We start from the raw sequence: 21376 nt of genomic DNA on the forward strand, positions 1-21376 counted from the left end.
GGGCGTTCACCTTGGAATGCCCTAGGCACATTTTGGGGGGTTCATAGATGAGATTAACTGAGTCTTATTATCAGGGAACAGACTTCGTTGCTGAGAGACAACTGTATATGTATTAATACTGTTCTCAGTGGCTGATCACTGACATTTTCTCCATCATGTATAATGTGTCTAGAAGTCGTCTCTGGTGCTCTGAGTCTGCTAGAGACACCTGGAGTCATTCATGACTGGACGGACAGAGCACATTCCAGCTGAAGAGCTATTTTCCTCAGTTGTCAGGTCATGTGACTTCCATTGCACTGGATTTCATGTTGCGGTGTAGGGATTTTCTCGTCAGGAAAGTGTTTTTGCGAAGGAGTTTTTTTTGTTATGAATGATAGGCAGATCAGGATGCTCCTGTTTTGTCAATGATACTCATTGTCTCTCTCTCTGTCTAGTACAGCTGCTGTCTCTAGCTGTCTATCAAGAAGCTGTCTATCAAGAAGCTGTTTTTAGTGCTCTCTATAGCTGTCTATCAAGAAGCTGACTATCTCTAGATGTCTATCAAGAAGCTGTCTTTAGTGCTATCTATAGCGGCCTATCAAGTAGCTGTCGCTAGTGCTGTGTCTATCTTTAGCTGTCTATCAAGGAGATGTCTCTAGTGATGTGTCTATCTTTAGCTGTCTATCAAGGAGATGTCTCTAGTGATGTGTCTATCTTTAGCTGTCTGTCAAGGAGCTGTCTCTAGTGATGTGTCTATCTTTAGCTGTCTATCAAGGAGATGTCTCTAGTGATGTGTCTATCTTTAGCTGTCTATCAAGGAGATGTCTCTAGTGATGTGTCTATCTTTAGCTGTCTGTCAAGGAGCTGTCTCTAGTGATGTGTCTATCTTTAGCTGTCTGTCAAGGAGCTGTCTCTAGTGATGTGTCTATCTTTAGCTGTCTATCAAGGAGATGTCTCTAGTGATGTGTCTATCTTTAGCTGTCTGTCAAGGAGCTGTCTCTAGTGATATGTCTATCTTCAGCTGTCTATCGAGGAGCTGTCTCTAGTGATGTGTCTATCTTTAGCTGTCTATCAAGGAGATGTCTCTAGTGATGTGTCTATCTTTAGCTGTCTGTCAAGGAGCTGTCTCTAGTGATGTGTCTATCTTTAGCTGTCTATCGAGGAGCTGTCTCTAGTGATGTGTCTATCTTTAGCTGTCTATCAAGGAGCTGTCTCTAGTGATGTGTCTATCTTTAGCTGTCTATCATGGGTCTGTCTCTAGTGATGCGTCTATCTTTAGCTGTCTATCGAGGAGCTGTCTCTAGTGATGTGTCTATCTTTAGCTGTCTATCAAGGAGCTGTCTCTAGTGATGTGTCTATCTTTAGCTGTCTATCATGGGTCTGTCTCTAGTGATGCGTCTATCTTTAGCTGTCTATCGAGGAGCTGTCTCTAGGGATGTGTCTATCTTTAGCTGTCTATCAAGGAGCTGTCTCTAGTGATGTGTCTATCTTTAGCTGTCTATCAAGGAGCTGTCTCTAGTGATGTGTCTATCTTTAGCTGTCTATCAAGGAGCTGTCTCTAGTGATGTGTCTATCTTTAGCTGTCTATCATGGGTCTGTCTCTAGTGATGCGTCTATCTTCAGCTGTCTATCGAGGAGCTGTCTCTAGTGATGTGTCTATCTTTAGCTGTCTATCGAGGAGCTGTCTCTAGTGATGTGTCTATCTTTAGCTGTCTATCGAGGAGCTGTCTCTAGTGATGTGTCTATCTTTAGCTGTCTATCATGGGTCTGTCTCTAGTGATGCGTCTATCTTTAGCTGTCTATCAAGGAGATGTCTCTAGTGATGTATCTATCTTTAGCTGTCTATCGAGGAGCTGTCTCTAGTGATGTGTCTATCTTTAGCTGTCTATCGAGGAGCTGTCTCTAGTGATGTGTCTATCTTTAGCTGTCTATCAAGGAGCTGTCTCTAGTGTTGTGTCTATCTTTAGCTGTCTATCATGGGTCTGTCTCTAGTGATGCGTCTATCTTTAGCTGTCTATCGAGGAGCTGTCTCTAGTGATGTGTCTGTCTCTAACTGCCTATCATGGGTCTGTCTCTAGTCCTGTGTCCATCTCCAGCTGTCTATAGAGGCTCTGTCTATAGATATGTGTCTATCTCTAGCTCTCTGTAGAGGAGCAGCCTTTGGTGCCGTGTCTATCTCTAACTGTCTATCATGGGTCTGTCTTTAGTGATGTGTCTATCTTTAGCTGTCTATCAAGGAGCTGTCTTTAGTGATGTGTCTATCTTTAGCTGTCTATCATGGGTCTGTCTCTAGTGATGTGTCTATCTTTAGCTGTCTATCAAGGAGATGTCTCTAGTGATGTATCTATCTTTAGCTGTCTATCAAGGAGCTGTCTTTAGTGATGTGTCTATCTTTAGCTGTCTATCATGGGTCTGTCTCTAGTGATGTGTCTATCTTTAGCTGTCTATCAAGGAGATGTCTCTAGTGATGTGTCTATCTTCAGCTGTCTATCGAGGAGCTGTCTCTAGTGATATGTCTATCTTTAGCTGTCTATCAAGGAGCTGTCTCTAGTGATGTGTCTATCTTTAGCTGTCTATCATGGGTCTGTCTCTAGTGATGCGTCTATCTTTAGCTGTCTATCGAGGAGCTGTCTCTAGTGATGTGTCTATCTTTAGCTGTCTATCATGGGTCTGTCTCTAGTGATGTGTCTATCTTTAGCTGTCTATCAAGGAGCTGTCTCTAGTGATGCGTCTATCTTCAGCTGTCTATCGAGGAGCTGTCTCTAGTGATGCGTCTATCTTCAGCTGTCTATCGAGGAGCTGTCTCTAGTGTTGTGTCTATCTTTAGCTGTCTATCATGGGTCTGTCTCTAGTGCTGTGTCCATCTCCAGCTGTCTATAGAGGCTCTGTCTATAGATATGTGTCTATCTCTAGCTCTCTGTAGAGGAGCAGCCTTTGGTGCTGTGTCTGTCTCTAGTGTTGTGTCTATCTCTAACTGTCTATCATGGGTCTGTCTCTAGTGCTGTGTCCATCTCCAGCTGTCTATAGAGGCTCTGTCTATAGATATGTGTCTAGCTCTCTGTAGAGGAGCAGCCTTTGGTGCTGTGTCTATTTCTAACTGTCTATCATGGGTCTGTCTCTAGTGTTGTGTCTATCTCTAACTGTCTATCATGGGTCTGTCTCTAGTGCTGTGTCTATCTCCATCTGTCTATCGAGGCTCTGTCTATAGGTATGTGTCCATCTCTAGCTCTCTATCAAGGAGCTGTCTCTAGTGATGTGTATCTATCTTTAGCTGTCTATCATGGGTCTGTCTCTAGTGCTGTGTCTATCTCCATCTGTCTATCGAGGCTCTGTCTATAGGTATGTGTCCATCTCTAGCTCTCTATTAAGGAGCTGTCTCTAGTGATGTGTATCTTTCTTTAGCTGTCTATCATGGGTCTGTCTCTAGTGCTGTGTCTATCTCCAACTGTCTATCGAGGTTCTGTCTATAGATATGTGTCTATCTCTAGCTCTCTGTAGAGGAGCAGTCTTTGGTGCTGTGTCTAACTGTCTATCAAGTAGTGGTCTCTTGTGTTTGTGTCTATCTCCAGCAGTCTATGTGGGCTCTGTCTCTCTGCTGTATACCTAGTAGAGGCACATCCTAGGTGTCTATCAAGGAGCTGTCTCTGGTGCTGTCTCCTGCTGCAGGGAGGGAGACTGGCAGAGGAGAGAGGGGGAGTGGTCAGTAGCTGGAGAGAGTGAGAGACATTGAGATAAGCAGAAGGAGGGACAGACAGAGAGAGTGGATGCAGAGAATCACATACAGGCAAGATCTGTTCAGATTGTCTCAGGTAAGGAATGGAAAGTGTGTATGTGTGGAAGTGTAACATGCATTAAATGTGTGTGTGTGGAAGTGTAACATACATTAAATGTGTGTGTGTGACAGACATTTAGTAAGATGCAGTGCTTGTGTGTATGTATGTGTATAACATGCATTGCATGAGATGTAGTGTATGTGTTTGTTTTTTGTGTGTCTGGTAGGACCCTGCTGAGCTGTACTTACCTTCTACACGTAGCTGTATATTATAAGTGTGTTTGTTGTGTGTTGGCATGTGCACTGTATTTGTATCTAGCTGGAGCCTGGATACAATTGGCGTACGCTGCTGTGTACACACATTGCAGTGTTTGTCTCTGTGTGTAGGTGTGTGTCAGACAGTCATGGGGATGATGCTGGGAAGATAAGGAGATATACTGGGTGCATGAAGAAGCTATGAAGAGAGCGCCAGAGAGACACACACACAGAGCAGCCATGAGTTGGAGCGGAGGTGACTGGTATACAGAGTGTAATGTGACAGTCACATTCGGCGATTGAGGTGACAGATTCTATTTATGTGTTAAATTGTAGCATTCTAGCGTTCGGCAGTTTTTCGGTTGATGTGACAGTGATTTGCAGTGCTGGGATTGAAGGGACGTGGAGTGTTTTGTGATTAGGTGGCAGAGATTTGCAGTGTTTGGATTGGTGTCATAATCACATACATCGTTTACGTGACATTGATGCACAGTGTTTGGGTGGAGATGGCAGTGATGTTGGGTGTTGACACTGAGGTGACAGTGACAAGCAGTATGGGGTATGTGACATTGACGCGCTGTGATTGGATGGAGCTTGCAGTGATGTAGGATCCTGATGGTCGGGTGACAGTAATAGGCAGAATTTGTGATGTTGACATATAGTGTTTGTATCGAGAATGCAGTGACACTGGGCGTTGACGCTTAGGTGACATTCAGTAAAGTATGTGACATCGATGTGCATTGTTTGGACAGAGGTGGCAGTGATGTTGCGTGTTGAGGCTCAGGTGACAGTGACATGCAGTGTTTTGATCGAGGATGCAGTGATGTTGAATGTTGGTGCTCACGTAAGCACTGATAGTGTCACACTGTGTTCAGGATAAAATAATAAAGTTTGTCATTAGCCGGAGTGTGTTTAGACTAAGAGTACAGTAACATTCTTTACAGTTGCATGGACTGTATTGATATTGTGCATAAAGGGAAGCTAGGTGGCAGTATATTACATGACCGTGGCCAGCAATGAGGGATTGGAAGTGCTTTATATTAGGTGACAGAAGTCATACATATTTGGGACTGGATGGTGGTATTTGTCTGCATTGCCGATTAGGTTACAATGACTGGATGTCAGGCTTTCATGTATGGAGTTGAGCGGCTGTGTGTTTGGATTCGGATGAAGAGACTCAAGAGTGTTTGGAATTCAGTGACAGTGGCTGGTAGCGCTTGGGGTTATGTGACTTGGGCCAGGAGGATCCGGGATTTAAATACTGAAGATGTTTGGGATTGGGTGACAGTGGTTGGCCGTGTTTGGGATTGGATGACAACGTCTGGAAGTGTTTAGGATTAAATTAGTGGCCAGCAGGGACTGGAATTAGATTGCAGTCATTATTTTTGCTAGTTATGGAGTTGCAGCAGTCAGCAGTGCTTGGGGTGGGACCGCAGTGGCCAACAGAGTTTGGGATTGGATCACATAGATTGGCAGTGTATGGGTTAAAGTGTAAGTATGTGGGATTGTGTGACTATTGACAGCAGTTACAAAAAGATTTTAAGAGCAGCTTTGGAATTGGTTGACAGTAGCTGGCAGTGTTTGGGATTGGTTGACAGCGACTGGCAGTGTTTGGGATTGGTTAACAGTAGCTGGCAGTGTTTGGGATTGGTTGACAGCGGCTGGCAGTGTGTGGGATTGGTTGACAGCGACTGGCAGTGTATGGGTTAAAGTGTAAGTATGTGGGATTGTGTGACTATTGACAGCAGTTAGAAAAAGATTTTAAGAGCAGTGTTTGGGGTAGTATGTCAGTGACTGGAATTGTGTCAAATTAGTTTATGGTGGGCATCACTTTTTGGGATTTGTCTACAGCGTCCAGCAGTGTTAAGGATTAGATGATGTTGGGCAGCAGTATTTGGAATTCAATAACAATGACAGGCGGTGTTTGGATTTGATTGACAATTTCTGACAGTGTTTAGAATTAGGTTGTGGTGCTCATCAATTTTTGGAATTGGATGATAGTAGCTGTCAGTGTTTGGGATTGTATGACAGCGACTGTCAGTGTGTGGGATTGGATGTCAGCGTCTGGCAGTGTTTGGGATTGGGTGAAAGTGGCTCACAGTATGTGGGATTGTATGACAGCTACTGTCAGTGTTTGGGATTGGATGACAGTGTCTGGCAGTGTTTGGGATTGGGTGACAGTTGCTCACAGTATGTGGGATTGTATGACAGCGACTGGCAGTGTGTGGGATTGGTTGCCAGTGGCTGGCAGTGTTTGGGATTGGGTGACAGATGCTCACAGTATGTTCGATTGGATGACAGCGACTGACAGTGTTTGGGATTGGATGACAGCGACTGGCAATGTGTGGGATTGGTTGACAGCAGCTGGCAGTGTTTGGGATTTGATGACAGCTACTGTCAGTGTTTGGGATTGGAGGACAGCATCTGGCAGTGTGTGGGATTGGATGACAGCTACTGTCAGTGTTTGGGATTGGATGACAGCATCTGGCAGTGTGTGGGATTGGATGACAGCAACTGGCAGTGTGTGGGATTGGATCGCAGCGATTGGCAGTGTGGGATTGGATGACAGTGGCTGACAGTATTTGGGATTGGATGACAGCGACTGGCAGTGTGTGGGATTGGATGACAGTGACTGGCAGTGTGTGGGAATGGATGACAGTAGCAGTCAGTGTTTGTGATTGGATGACACTGTCCAGCAGTGTTTAGCATTGGGTCTCCTTGGCTGTTGGCTGATAGGATTGGACAAGAATAGTCGAGTGCTTGTGTAACAGTTACCAGCTGTGATTTGTATTCGGCAACTGCAGCCCTTTTTCACACAAATGTTGATTTAGCCTAAATCCCGGTTTTATACACACACATGAAGTATTTGTGAATAGGTGGCGCTCATACTTAAATGTGCAGTTTTTTAAATTCAGAATAGAATTAGTCACCAAATCCTACATTGTATTAAAAGCTTCACATTGGAATGCTTACCCATCATTACAAATGCACATGTTTCACTACAAACATGTTTACACCATGCATGTTTTTGTGCATGTGTGAAAGGGCCCTGAGATTGGGTGACAGTGACTGTCTATGTATTCTACAACCAACTGTTCACCTTTATTGCCCCAATACTGCCATTATAGTCTCTACTCTCCTCCCTATGTAGTCCCTCTCTTCCCATATCATTCCCTGCCTCACAAGCTCCAGAAATCCCCCATATCCGTCTGTATCTATCCCCTCCCTCTCATTATTGCTCCCTCTCTCTCTTCCCTGCCACTCTCTCCTCCACCACTCCCCCACTCGCTGTCCAGCTATTTCATTCATTACATCTGCCAAATAAGGGACCTTATTACACACTTCCTAATACTTCCTGTATTAATGATGTATTTGCAGATGCATCTGTCTGACAGCTTGCTGCTAATGTGCATAACGTATCTGTGTCGGATGACATAGATGCACACTTGACAATATACAGTTAGTGGGTAATCCGTGCAAGTACTTATACGTGTAATGTGCTTTCCAGCCCTCGCTGTCACCTTTGAATCATTTCTTGTTCTTTAATAGGCTGCTGTTTTCTCTCATCTCATTAAGTACTGTTCGTCTATGGTTCTAATGTAACGCTGTGGTTTGCTATAATGATAACCCCAACAACATGTGCTTGCTAATGATGATATGGACTGACAGGGAATGGACAAATCAAACACACCGGAAAGTGACAAAGTCCAAGGGCTAGATTTACTAAACTGCGGATTTGGGAAAAAAGGAGATGTTGCCTATAGCAACCAATCGGATTCTAGCTTTCATTTATTTAGTACATTCTACAAAATGACATCTAGAATCTGATTGGTTGCTATAGGCAACATCTCCACTTTTTCAAACCCGCAGTTTAGTAAATATACCCCCAAGTGGCCACGACACCTAATTATTTACTTAACTTTTTGAGGTGTATTTCGATGGGGTACAAATCTCCCCTGGCTGCTTAGGCTGGCTTGTAGGCTCGCCTGAATGGCTCCTAATTTCTGTGACAGTTTCCCACCCCTGACACACACACACACATGGAAATGACAAGGTCTGTATACCCAGCGAGCAGTGAGGCGTATACGGCCAGAGTGTATATATATGAAATGTTATCTCTGAGGCCTGCCAGAAATAGACATGAGAGACAGCTGCAGGATGTGCCTTCTTCAGCAGACCCTCTCTATTTTTCACCCCCCAGCTGAAGCTGTCAGCAAAAACATTCAAGGGTGAGGGGGGCGGGGGGTAACCTGGGTCAGAGCCTGTCAGAGTGGCAGGGAAGTTATAGACCGTAAAATGACCACTATTTGGGATATCACCAGGGCCAGAGAACGAGATATAATTGAGATATAGATTTATAAATGATATATACTGTATTGCTCTATAAAGTTGCACATCATCAGAACTTTAACAATAATCTACTTTATTTAATTTATTTATAAAATGGTAACAGATTCACTGGCACAATATTATCCTGCATAGACATCCAAATTGGAGGGTAGACCTCCCCCCCCCCTCCCCTTTGCGGGTGCAGCGAGAAGTGCTCAGTGCATTGAAATATTAATAAAAGGTACATATGGGGTAAGAGAGCGAATAGTGGGTGCCCCCCCCAAACAAAAGTTTGAAAACAGCTTAAGAAAGAATAAGATCAGGTCCGGAAGGTTTGTTAGGCCCTAACACCAGGGGGCAGGAGTCCAAGGGCTAGATTTACTAAACTGCGGAGATGCTGCCTATAGCCACCAATCAAATTCTAGTTATCTTTTATTTAGTACATTCTGCAAAATGACAGCTAGAATCTGATTGGATGCTATAGGCAACATCTCCACTTTTTCAAACCTGCTGTTTAGTATATCTAGCAAATAAATTACCTACAATGATATGATACAGAAGGTAAAGATGTTCCTGGCCAACTGAGCTTACAATCTAAGAGGTGTGGGAAGCGCTTAAATTCATACCTTATGTATCATCAAGCACAAAGGGAGTTCCCCAAATTCTTTCTCCAAAAGGGGGAAGTACATTAGTATTTTACAAATTAAGTAAGAAAGGTTAGATATTACAAATGGGCAGAATTCCGAGGGTATCTGAGACAAGATATCGGAACATTGTGGAATAATGAAAATGTTCCTGTAGAACCTGGAAGGGTCAGTATATAAATTAGCATGATTTAAGAAGATCAGGGGCAGAATAGAGAGTGTGCCGAGTATCAGAGCCTTGAAGTACGTCACAAACTACAAAGTATCTTGATGGCACATTGGTCAGTCCTGGGGCCTTGGGTTGTACTCTCCCCATGTTCGTATAGGCTTACATCAGGTGCTCCAGCTTCCTCCCACCGTCCAAGAGCATACTGGCGGGTTAATTGACTTCTGATTTGGCCTTGGTTTATGTTTATAGGTCTGCGGTAAAGAGATTAAATTGTGAGCTCCACGGGTCAGAGACCGATGTCAATGATTAAACCTTTTTCTTATTTACAGCGCTGTCTCATATTTTTGTGCTCTATAAATAAAGAAATATAGTGATATAAAAATAGAAAGTCATTTTTGTGAAGTCTGGTAGCTGCAGAAAGTGGAAAGATTCCAGCATTTAGCATCTGTTAACGATTTTTTTTCCTGGGTATTGATAAAGGGGCCTGACCGCACAGTCATGTGAGTGGTGATAAGAGAGGCCCCCTTAACTTTCCTCCCTAAACTCCACACTCCCCCTCTCTCTCTCCATAAACCTCCTGTAGCTCCAGTCTCACACTGCCCGTGAATGGTGAGGTCACAGCTGTTCTCTGGGCTGCTGGGGGTGAGGGAGAGACAGGGTAGAAAAGAGGAGAGGACAAAAGACATATGGAAAGCAGGGGAAGGTGAGTGAGAGATGTAATTGAAGAAGACAGCCCTGTACTAGGAACTGAAGACTTTACTACTGACAAGTTCTTAGTTAGGCTTTTTATTTACAGCCTGTTTTGCTTTGCTGTTTGACTGATCATATTGATCTACTCACTAGTGCTCCTCTACTCTATGCTCTCCTTCGCTCTTATCTCCGTTCTTGCACCATAATTTTCCCTCTTATCTCTCGGCCTCTTGGTTTCTTTCCTGGAAATGTTTTTCTAGGTAGTTGACAGACTGTGGCCTGTTGTAATCTGTTTACTCATTTTTCGTTCATAAATCCAGCAAGCCCATAATCTTTATGTTTTCTATTTCTTCTCCTCAGGTAATTTCAGTGAGGACCAGTCATGCAGTTCTTGTCTCTTGTCCCATTCTGTCTCTGCACCCTCTCTGTCCTCCTGTCTCATGTGCTTGGTCAAAGTGATCCTGAGCTCCTGGTCACCACCCGCTCTGGTCCAGTGAGAGGTACCCAACTCAATGTCCTCTCCGGTCATGTCAGTGCATTTCTAGGAATTCCATTTGCGGAACCTCCTGTTGACAAATTGCGCTTTCGTCGAACAGAGCCGAAAAAACCATGGAGCGAGGTGTGGGATGCAACTACCTACCCTAATGCTTGTTATCAATATTTTGACACCTTGTACCCTGGCTTCTCTGGGATTGAAATGTGGAACCCTAACAGGCCCATGAGTGAGGACTGTTTGTACCTTAATATCTGGGTCCCTCATCCACGTCCTACAAATGCTACAGTAATGGTCTGGATCTATGGCGGTGGCTTCTACAGTGGATCTTCCTCTCTGGATGTCTATGATGGACGTTATCTTTGCTACTCAGAAAACGTGGTAGTGGTCTCCATGAACTACCGTGTGGGAGCATTTGGCTTTCTCACACTGACACCTGGAAGTGCAGATGCTCCAGGTAATGTGGGCTTGTTTGACCAGCGCTTGGCACTCCAGTGGGTCCAAGATAACGTAGTGTTATTTGGTGGAGACCCTAGGACAATCACCATCTTTGGGGAGAGTGCCGGGGGCGCTTCAGTTGGCATGCATGTACTTTCTCCAGGCAGCCACAATCTCTTCTCCAAAGCTGTACTACAGAGTGGGTCTCCAAACACACCGTGGGCAACTGTTACAGCCCAAGAAGGCCGACGCCGGGCAGAGCTGCTGGGGAAGCTGCTGGACTGTAGACAGGGAAATGATACAGAGTTGCTGAATTGTCTACGGTCAAAGCCACCACAGAAACTTATTGACAATGAGTTTTCTGTGCTTCCAGCACCTAGTGTCTTCCGCTTTGCTTTTGTACCTGTGCCTGATGGAGATTTCTTCCCAGAAGCCCCTGAGACTTTGATTAGCATGGGCAGGTTTAAGTCGTGTCCTTTGATATTGGGCGTCAATCAGAATGAAGGTTCCTACTTCCTACTGTATGGAGCTCCTGGCTTCAGTAAGAACAACGAGAGCCTGATCACTCGGGAGGAGTTCCTTGGTGGGGTGAAGATGAGTGTCCCACAAGCTAACGACATTGCGCTTGAAGCAGTGGTTATGCAGTACACAGACTGGGCAGACGAGAATGCGCCAGTAAAAAACAGGGAGGCCATGGACCAATTAGTAGGAGACCAAAATGTAATTTGCCCCTTGAGTCACTTTGCAGGAAAAGTGTCAGAGTTTGGCAACAGGGTATACGCCTATTACTTCGATCACAGAGCATCCAACCTTGCTTGGCCACAGTGGATGGGGGTTCCACATGGGTATGAGATTGAGTTCGTCTTTGGGCTTCCCCTGGAGCCCAAACTAAACTATACCAAGCAGGAGGCTGAGTTGAGCCGTCGGATGATGAGATACTGGGCCAACTTCGCACGGACTGGGTGAGGGTGTGCACGATCAAAGTATAAGTTGTGGATTAAAAGTAGTAAGTAAATTGAGAAAAATAATGGTTGTTGTTAGCGGTAGACATCTATTTATTGTATTATGGTATCATTGGGTGGGTTAAATATAAAATGTATCTGAAGTTTCTTACACTGTTTAATTTCCCTACTAGAGACCCCAACCAGGGTAATGAGGCTAGCCAGCAACAATGGCCTGTGTACACTGGAACTGAGCAGAGATACTTAGCCTTGAATAACAAGCCTCTCGAGAATCTTCAGGGATTAAGAGTCCAAACGTGTACCTTCTGGAATCGGTTTCTTCCCAAACTGCTGAATATCACAGGTACCAAGACTTTGCCATCTTACACCTCCATCCATATGAATTCTGACATATTACCTTAATTTTCCTGACTTTAAAGGGGTGTTCCTCCCTAAGGTGACTTGAATTTCTTGGGCCTTTTACACAACACATTGCCATATCTTTTAAGTCATAGTTTTTTTACTTTACCTTGGCTATGACACAGATCTGCTATGCAATGGAAAAAACTGTATCCAGAAAGCAGATTTGTGTCGTATCCAAGGGTAAAACAAATATACAACTCTGCATAACCATTTAAAGGCATATTTGGAAAGCATAAAAGAAACGCATATAATTAAAATTTCAAGAGGGCATGTAAAATCCAATAAATTAAGTCACTGGGCAAGCCTATTAAACTAATGGCGAGGCTTTCCGTTTGATGAAACCAGGCTACTGAAGCCCATTTGCAGCTACCTTCAGCATTTCTGTGGAAATGCTGAATGTCTATTTGCCAGTAAAAGGGTTTCTACATCTCATGTTTCATTGACTGGAAAAAAACTGGATTTCCAAGGCTCTTGTTTTGGCCTCTATTATACAATCCACAAATGACCACTAACCAGTTGCATTCCCTTTACTAACCATATGTAATCTGATTTTCTTATTTGTTGAATTGTTCTTCTTCTTTAAATCCATGGATCCATAGAAACTTGCTTCCAAATACCAGGGGCTGCATAGATCCTTAAATCGACTTCCTTTTTCACCGTTGGCTACTAACACACCTCGGAATTCTTGTCTTGTCTACAAACCTCTTACCTTTCCTTCCCTAATTTCCTAATACTTTATTCACCACAGTGATTCCTATATAGCTCAGACTAAGGGATGCTGTGTGCCTGTGGTTGCCAAGGACTGCTGGAACCGGTAAATGCACAAGAGATGGGGAGCCACAGCTTGCCAAAGTCTGATCTAGTCTTCCCACTAACCACTCACCAACTTATCGTCATCCGTCTCCTTTGTGCTAACCCAAGCCGTGTTTAATCCGTATACTTCAAGACATTTGCTGACAGCCTAGTAAGTCATGGGACATTATACCTCAAGCAGGTTGTTTTATTGAAAGTTAAGAGACGTGCCATAAGATAATTACGAATGTCTGTCAATCCACTGTCAAAGTAAATCCAAACCTTCTGTCTCTTTAAAAGGGATGTACAGTAATAGTTTATCCAAATAGCCGATTAAATGATCCAGAGCTTCCTTAGCTAAAAATCCTCAAGGGGTTTGGCTTAGTGTCAGGCATATAGATGGTAGATCTTTACCTGCAATGCTATTTAATCCATGCTGTTTTTGAATATTTCCTCACATGGCATAGACCAGAGTTGCTTATCCTGTGGGTCGTGACCCCAGGCTGAGTTCCTACAACCTGTTTTTGTGAGTCCTCTGGTTGCCAGCTCTACAATACACGCTATTCTTAACAACCTCTTATGGGCTCCAAGAAAATGATATACTGGCACTTAGGGTACCAGCAGGAAAAAAAAAGGTTGAGCGTCGCTGGCATTGTCCACTTGTTGGTGACCTGTGGGAATACCATTCCCAGCATGCACTGCCAAAGATGGAGAACCACAAGTTTTTTTAAGCCTGATTTAGAGCATTGAGCTCTGTACTGATTAATATATCATCATCATCATTTATTTATATAGTGCCACTAATTCCGCAGCGCTGTACAGAGAAATCAGTCCCTGCCCCATTGGAGATTACAGTCTAAATTTCCTAACACACACACACAGACACACAGACTAGGGTCAATTTGATAGCAGCCAATTAACCTACCAGTATGTTTTTGGAGTGTGGGAGGAAACCGGAGCACCCGGAGGAAACCCACACAAACACGGGGAGAACATACAAACTCCACACAGATAATAAGGCCATGGTCAGGAATTGAACTCATGACCCCAGTGCTGTGAGGCAGAAGTGCTAACCACTGAGCCACCATGCTGCCCCAATATAATATATACATTATTGTGTGAGGAAATATTGAATTAAATTAGACAGCTTTAAATGTAAAGTTTGGAAACCGCTGAGAATATATGTCCTCGGTACAAAATGGCAATAGGGTTTCCAGTGAGGTGAAACAGGAAATGATGATATTTTCCCCTTGCGCAGTGGGAGGGCTGTGGGGATGTGATAGTGATTTGTCCCTGTACTACCCTATCTGACATCTGACTTTCTCCCTTATAGCGACCAGAGAGCCTTGCTCGAACAGCTCCCGAAACGGCCCCTTCCTGACGCTGCTCACACTGTGTGTGTTTATAGTGCAGCATAAAACATGATACCCCCCCATCTCTCCCCCCAAATCCTGACTGGACAGTCACTCCTCCTATTAACTCATAACTTCCAGAATGTGTTAGTAGATAATGTTGTTTCCCAGCATGCAACGCTTCCTCTCCGTATACATCCTGCATCATTCAGCTCATGCATCTCTTCATTCCATCATATATGGTTCATTTATCTAATTCTATTTTCAATAAATTTGTTTTTATTACTCATTTCACTTTCTTGGCTTGTATTTTTAATTATTTTTTTTTTTTGTAATTCACCTCCCTTTCTTAAAATGACTAAAAATCACTGAGCCATCTGACCCATCGATCTGCATGTCTTTTCCATTAACTAAGAGTAACACAAAATCTCCTCATGTTGTTGTCAGTCATACTCTCAGTCATGGGTTCCTGTAGAATTGGACGCTAGTATTTATTTTTTTTTTGCATTAAGTGCACATTTCGATACTGTGTTGGTGACTCCTTATGCTTAGAGAGGCGTAACGGGGGAGGGAAGGGGCGTGTCTGTTGCCGGTGCTTGATCTTGCAGTCTTGCAGCTTTTAATCTATTGGGATTTAAAATAAAAAAAAAACACATTTAAAATGACGCTAACTTGCTCCACAAGGCGCCTCAACGCAAATGAAAAACCTCCCTGCTTGTCAGTAAAGAACCGAAAATTGCGGCTTCGTAAATTATAATGAACTGCATTGTATCAGTGTAGTTCAAAGCGGATCAGCTCTATGAAAGGTTTAGCCAGTAGTAACCAATTAGAGCAGCTTTCTCACGCTCTGACCAATCAGAAGGCGAAGCCGCTCTGGTTAATAATGACAAGCCAGGAGTCTTGTCAAGTCAGTGTTGTTCTTTTCTTATTTTAAACCCCATTTTATCGAAAGCAGCAAAAGTGGAGAGGATCTAGGTGACTAATAAACGAGTAAAAGAGGGTGCGTAGGAGAGTCTTTATTTTAATTACTGTCTTTTTTTCTCAGTGTGAGTGCATTTTTATTTTTACAGTATTTTTTTTCCCTGCTGTACTACAGGTTTGTCTTGCAGGTTTACAAGCGCCAGCATATCCACGCAGTATATGGTGCCCAGGACTTGCTGGGATCAGTAGTGCCACAGGAAAAAATTGCTGCTTTATATAATTTAACCATTTATTACTTCACACCCACCCGCAGTCGTGTTGGTAGGAGCCCCAGTGCTTTCTGCATGAAGCTGTTTCTTCCTAGAAGAAGGGGCCCACATTTCTTTTTTTTGCAGGCCCAAATTCCCTAGGGAACGCCGCCAATGCTGAACAGGCTTGGGCTGCGTGAGATTACATACCTCTCAACGTGTGTGTCCACGGCAGGGAGACAGGGGGTGTGGCCATGTCACAAAGGGGGCAGGGCGACGGGGGGGGGGGGGGGAGGAGGGGGGCTGTTCTCGGCTTCAGTGCTAGGCTGCCCATTACGTAGCTCCCTTCCCCAAACATTCCCACCCCCGGGACAGACAGTGGGACAGAGCCCTAAAATCAGGACTGTCCTACTGAAATCAGGACAGTTGGGAGGTATAACATTGTGAGTGGGGGACCCAATACTGCAAATTTCCCTGTTTATAGTGTCACCAGGTGCTGGTTATGATGAGGACCAGCATCTCTACCGCACGATGATAGGCTTAAAGTGCAGCATGCTCTTATAGCATATGATACGTTTTAAACGTATCTTCATCATAGTTACCTACTCTCCCGGAATTTCCGTGAGACTCCCGAATTTCTGGGAGTCCACCTGGACTCCCGGGAGAGCAGGGCAGCCTTCCGGTTCCTCAATACTGCTATATTAAAGTGGTGGGGGCAGGGCTTATGATGCAAATTCTGCGACATTGTGGCCCCACTCTCTGCTGTGATTGGATAGAAAATGTGATGGCCGTTTAGGAGGCGGAGCCAAATGACTCAACGCGCCCGGCTTCGCTCCCAACACGCCCACCTCCCCTCCCCCCCCCCCCCCCGATCTCCCGGTGCACCTCTTGCCAAAGTAGGCAAGTAAGATCTCCATGCAGAAGAAGCATGTAACATAGTGTGCTGAGTTGCACGCGCATCAGCGGGGAACATAATGGCGTTTTGGTTTTTTTTACGCATTTTACGTCCGCCTTTTTCACATAAAAAATGCGTCCGGCTCTACATGTGGACATCAGTGTTTTCTAACGTTTTATGTCCTACACAGCACAGCGCCACCCAGTGGCTAAATAAGATTAAGCCATGTTTTAATGCATTTGCTTATTGCAGTGTTGGGACTTCCAGTTAGAAGCAAAAATCGAGATACAAATAGGACACAAGAGTTCTAAAATCCGCCCATTGCTGTCTATTGGGTGTTATATATATCTGGTAGAGGGGGGTTGTTTTTTGCAGTTTATTAAACGATAGGAATCTGAATTCTGCGACAAATTACTTTGTTTACAGTCTAACTTCTCTACCACACAAACACACATGTTAATTTTGTCAGAAGCCAATTATCCTACCAGTATGGTTTTGGGCTGTGTGAGGATGGAAAAGCACATGAACACACACGAACTGCTAACCTCTGTGGCACCATGCAGCCTCACCGTGCTGACTTAAAGTGGACCTGTGCCCACCACACAATGGAGGCAGCCATTTTGTTCGATGAACAAATATTTATGGAATACTATTGACATCATGGAGGCACAAATACAGTGGAGGCAGCCGCTGTGTGGTTAAACCGATATTCTTGAGAATCACTGAACTAAGGACATTACTGAAACGCAAAGACAACGTGAGAGGCTGCATTCTCCTAAATATTGATGCAGCCCACAAAATGGCTGTGACGGTATGGCGCCACCATGCCCCCTCTTGCACTTGTCACCTGATGCCGGCAAAGGTTGTCAAAGCCACTCCCCTTTGAACAAAAGGCTTAATTCAACCCAAATTTAGTTTTGCTGGAATTATGATTTCATTTATTGTTCATATATTCGTTGTCTGTACACACCAAACTAGGGAGACCTTGAAAACAACACCAATAGAAGGTTGCCCAAACCTTTGCACATCCCCCATTCAGTGCTTGGTTTTTCTCAGTCTGTTTAATTCATCAAAAACAATGTGTTTGCGCATTAAACCGCAGACATAGATCATGCTTAAATTTGTACTCGGAAGTCGTATCAATTTCCTAATATCACTTAATTATATTGTGAAACACAGAGATGCCCAAACTTTTGCATACATGAGAAGTAGAAATCACTGTACATGAAAAGAGCAAATACTTGACATTCAGTGGGTATTTTTTATAGATGGTAGTTTAAAATGCACCTGTTTCTTTAACAAGCAAATATCCATGACCATGCAGACTTCAGTGATATCCCTGAAACAGTGCCCAAGTCATGTGACTGGTTCCTAGTGACCTAATAGGGTGGCATTCTTATGTATATTGGTTCAGGTAACAAAATGGCTGCCTCCGCTGTGTGTAGGGGTGAGGCACACTTTAAATGCAAACAATCCTGTCATGTTTTTCAAATGTTAGTTCTAGTGTCAGACTAGTGACCTGCCAGCAAAGGGGTTGTCCACTCTTTGAAAATTGGAGATGTTTCCTATAGCAACCAATCAGATTCTAGCTGTCATTTTGTAGAATGTACTAAATAAATGATTGGTTGCTATATAGCAAATAAGGTACCTGAACCTTATACCTGAGAAGAGCAGTAACGAGTGCACTTCAGGCTTTTGAGACAAGGACGGACTTAGCTATAGTCAGAGAATTGGAGGGGGGTGACAGGGGACCCCTTAATTGCTATACATCGGATAATGGATTAACTAAGAATAATAACTTTTATGCTGAAGACATACTTCGTACCTTATACAATAATCAACAATATGGACTTATTTTGTGATATCAAGGTTTGGTTAGCGTGTCTGCTTCATCGTGTTAATCATTGTACATTCACCCATCCAGAAGAGTCTTTCTTTTCACCACCTGCAAAACTGCCTTCATTCCAATGGATCCTCTATGCTCTATACTACATACATGTCACCTTTTCCTCTCTCTCCTTTCCTTATAGCTGTACCTATTATTGCTCTTCTACTATTACCTCAAGCAAAAGGACTACATAAACCTAAAACACAAGGGGCCTGAGTCGTTAAGGAGAGCACAGCATGATAAAGGAGTAACTTTGCACCTGGACAAAACCATGTTGCATTGTAGGGTGGAGGTAAATTTAAAATGTGGGGACAGATTTGTAGTTGGGGGAAGGGCATGTCCTAGATCAACTTTAAATGTCAGTGTAAAAACAAAGCTATCAAGTATTTGTGTGCTGGATGAAAAAGCACAGCCTGTATTTAACTTATGTGCAAAATAATAAACTCATTTGCACCCCTTGCATTGTAACATGGTTTGTCCCGGAGGACATTTACTCTTTTTCTTTTGCCTCTCTCTCCTTAATGACTCAGGCCCAAGGTGCATAAAGAAGCTTCTACTATGCATATTCACCTGCCAACATTACCAGTAACCTTTAGGCCACAGTCCCGTCCACTAATCCACGTCACGATCGTTAGAAACCGCATGTTGTCAAGTAATAAATGTCAGGAAATATCACAATAACGGTCCTTTTAAGCGTCCCATGTTCTCCATCTCTGAACTTACCGAATCACTGCATGACGATCATAGAGGCCACTAGTTACTAAAATCCTTTTCCTTTATAGCAATAACCCCCCCCCCCCCCCACTTCCTGACCAAGTTAAGGGTCTTCGGTATCCGCTGAGCAGTCCCCCGCCCCATTCCTTATGATTACAATAGAAAGTTTATTTCAGAATGTAAGCAGTGATTCTCTCTTCTGTCTTCTCTGTGCCCCCCTCCTCCCCCCTCTTTATCTTGCCTCCTCGTGGTGTCCCCTTCTCCGCCTCTCCTCCCCTCACAGATAACGTGGATGAAGCCGAGCGACAGTGGAAGGTGGAGTTTCACCGCTGGAGCGCCTACATGATGCGATGGAAGAACCAGTTTGACCATTACAGCAAGCAGGAGCGCTGCAGCGAGCTGTGACATCATCACGACACCACTGAGCAACACTCCCGCTCGTCCAGCAAAAACAAAACAAACAAAGCAAAACTGTGACATCACTCTGTCATCACTATGTCATCACTGCGCAAATTCCACACGCGGCAGTGCCAATCAGGGGAGTTTCTATACATCCATTACTGTGACATCACAACGGCTTACACCCCTCCATACCGCGTCATAGAATTGCTTACCAGCAAGACACACGCGTTAAGGACATTAACATGACTTCACACACGCAATTCATGTGATTGTTCTTGTACTTTGTATGTACTGTATGTCTCCCAAAGCCCCCCGTCCCCGTCCCCATCTCCCCCCTAGCCCGGGGGCATTTCTTATCCCTGTACGATGCTGTGATCCCCTTTCGCATGTTCATCTGTATATAGTGTTTGATGATATAAAGATATAAATAAATATATAAATAGATATATAATATATACATATTTCTAAATATATATATATATATACATATATATATGGAGGGAGATTTAGATGTATTCTATTTATTTGTGATGGTGAGAACGTCGGACCTCCAGCCAGATGCCAAAGCCGCAGTACCCGATAAATGAGGAACTGGGCGTGCATGCCCCACCCCATAAGTACATACTGCTCATCATCGTACACCTAAACAATCTCACACAAGGCGCCAAATGCTCAGTCAGGTGCCTACGGCCTTCTATGGAAAGCCATAGGGTCCATATATCTGCCGTAAGCCATACGTTCTTCATCCTATGACCAGTGTTATCTACACTTTCACCCTCGCTAACAGGGTATATTATACTAGGCAACCCGTGGCTTTCCAGCTGTCGTGGGACTATAAGTCCCAGCAGGTCAGCCTCACGTGCAAAAATATGTTCATTCCCACAATTGTATATGCACAGAATATTAAACAGCTCATATATAATGCATTAACAATGTCCACTCGTTATGTAGCCCTTTTTTTTAATGACACGGTTTAAGTTTCATATTGTATCTATTCACTACATGTATGTACAGTGCCAATCCTGCACTCATTAAGACTGACATAATAGCATGACCCACAGCAACTAAACGGATGTCATCTTGTTTCTAAACTGCGAGGGGTAGATTTATCAAATCTTGCAAGGAAGGGTGGAGACGTTGCCCATAGCCTCCAATCAGATTCTAGCTATCATGTTCTGGAATGTACTAGACAAATGATAGCCAGAATCGGATTGGTTGCTCCACTTTTCAGAATGTTGATAAATCTACCCTCTAGCATCTAATTGCTGTAGGTCATTACACATTTACCCAAATGATATCATGTTATTACACAAACCACACATGGATTCTGTATTCATTTTAAATGTGTTACGTTAAAGGTTATTTATTAACAGCACTTCGCTTGCATTTATCCCGTGCAAACAAGATAATTAAAGGTTTTTTCTGTGCTAGTCTATGATATTGTTACATGTGTAATCATTATGCCCTCTCAATATTCTTGAAATGTACAATATTATAATTATACCATCAATGAAACAAGTGTATGAATAGTTACAAAAAACACTTTTATCTTCTGTTGAGTTCTTCAATGTACCTGTAGACTGGGTTTAGTCCACGAGGCCTAGAACCACAATATGTAATACTGGTCTCCTCCGACTTCCGATTCATTGTCAACGGTTTGGGCCTTAGAAGGAGAATTCTATTGTGCACAGGGCCCCATGACTACGGTGACCGCACCGCTGTTGTCCGCACTCCTCTCCTTGTGCGCTACGATAGAAATGGGTCTTAAATAATCATGAGGAACAAGGCTTGTATTTGCATCGTTCAATAAATACAATAAAACCTCATCACCTGTGTGAGCAATCATTTCTAAGGATTACAATGCTGTCACCGTCACCTGTAAGTTGTTCTTGGTGTTGGTTAGATGATGAGATTTACGGGAAGTCCTACCAACCTGACGATTGTATGTACACTGTTATAGGTCATGGAATATCAGTTATACAGCAACAGTATTTGTCATTACTAAGATATCATTGTACCAGCCCGTTGTCT

At 43.6% G+C, this 21376-nt stretch overlaps 1 protein-coding gene across 6 annotated transcripts in view; it reads left to right on the plus strand.

Annotated features, from left to right (window-relative positions):
* Positions 1–21171, plus strand: part of ACHE (acetylcholinesterase (Yt blood group)) — a 56736-nt gene extending 35565 nt beyond the window's left edge. For 2 of the 6 annotated variants that reach the window (XM_075206529.1, XM_075206527.1), the window contains 3 exons: positions 10199–11731; positions 11905–12074; positions 19227–21171. In XM_075206529.1, the coding sequence (XP_075062630.1) occupies positions 10221–11731; positions 11905–12074; positions 19227–19348 (1803 nt within the window). In that variant the 5' untranslated portion in view covers positions 10199–10220 and the 3' untranslated portion in view covers positions 19349–21171. Of the gene's footprint in view, positions 1–3669; positions 3789–4150; positions 4311–9634; positions 9852–10198; positions 11732–11904; positions 12075–14258; positions 14567–19226 lie in introns of those variants that run through there. The other 4 variants (XM_075206525.1, XM_075206531.1, XM_075206530.1 and 1 more) reach the window with 4 other exon arrangements.
* Positions 21172–21376: the final 205 nt, after the last annotated feature.

Source organism: Mixophyes fleayi, chromosome 4, assembly GCF_038048845.1.
Source record: "Mixophyes fleayi isolate aMixFle1 chromosome 4, aMixFle1.hap1, whole genome shotgun sequence".
NCBI classification, from domain to species: Eukaryota; Metazoa; Chordata; class Amphibia; order Anura; family Limnodynastidae; genus Mixophyes; species Mixophyes fleayi.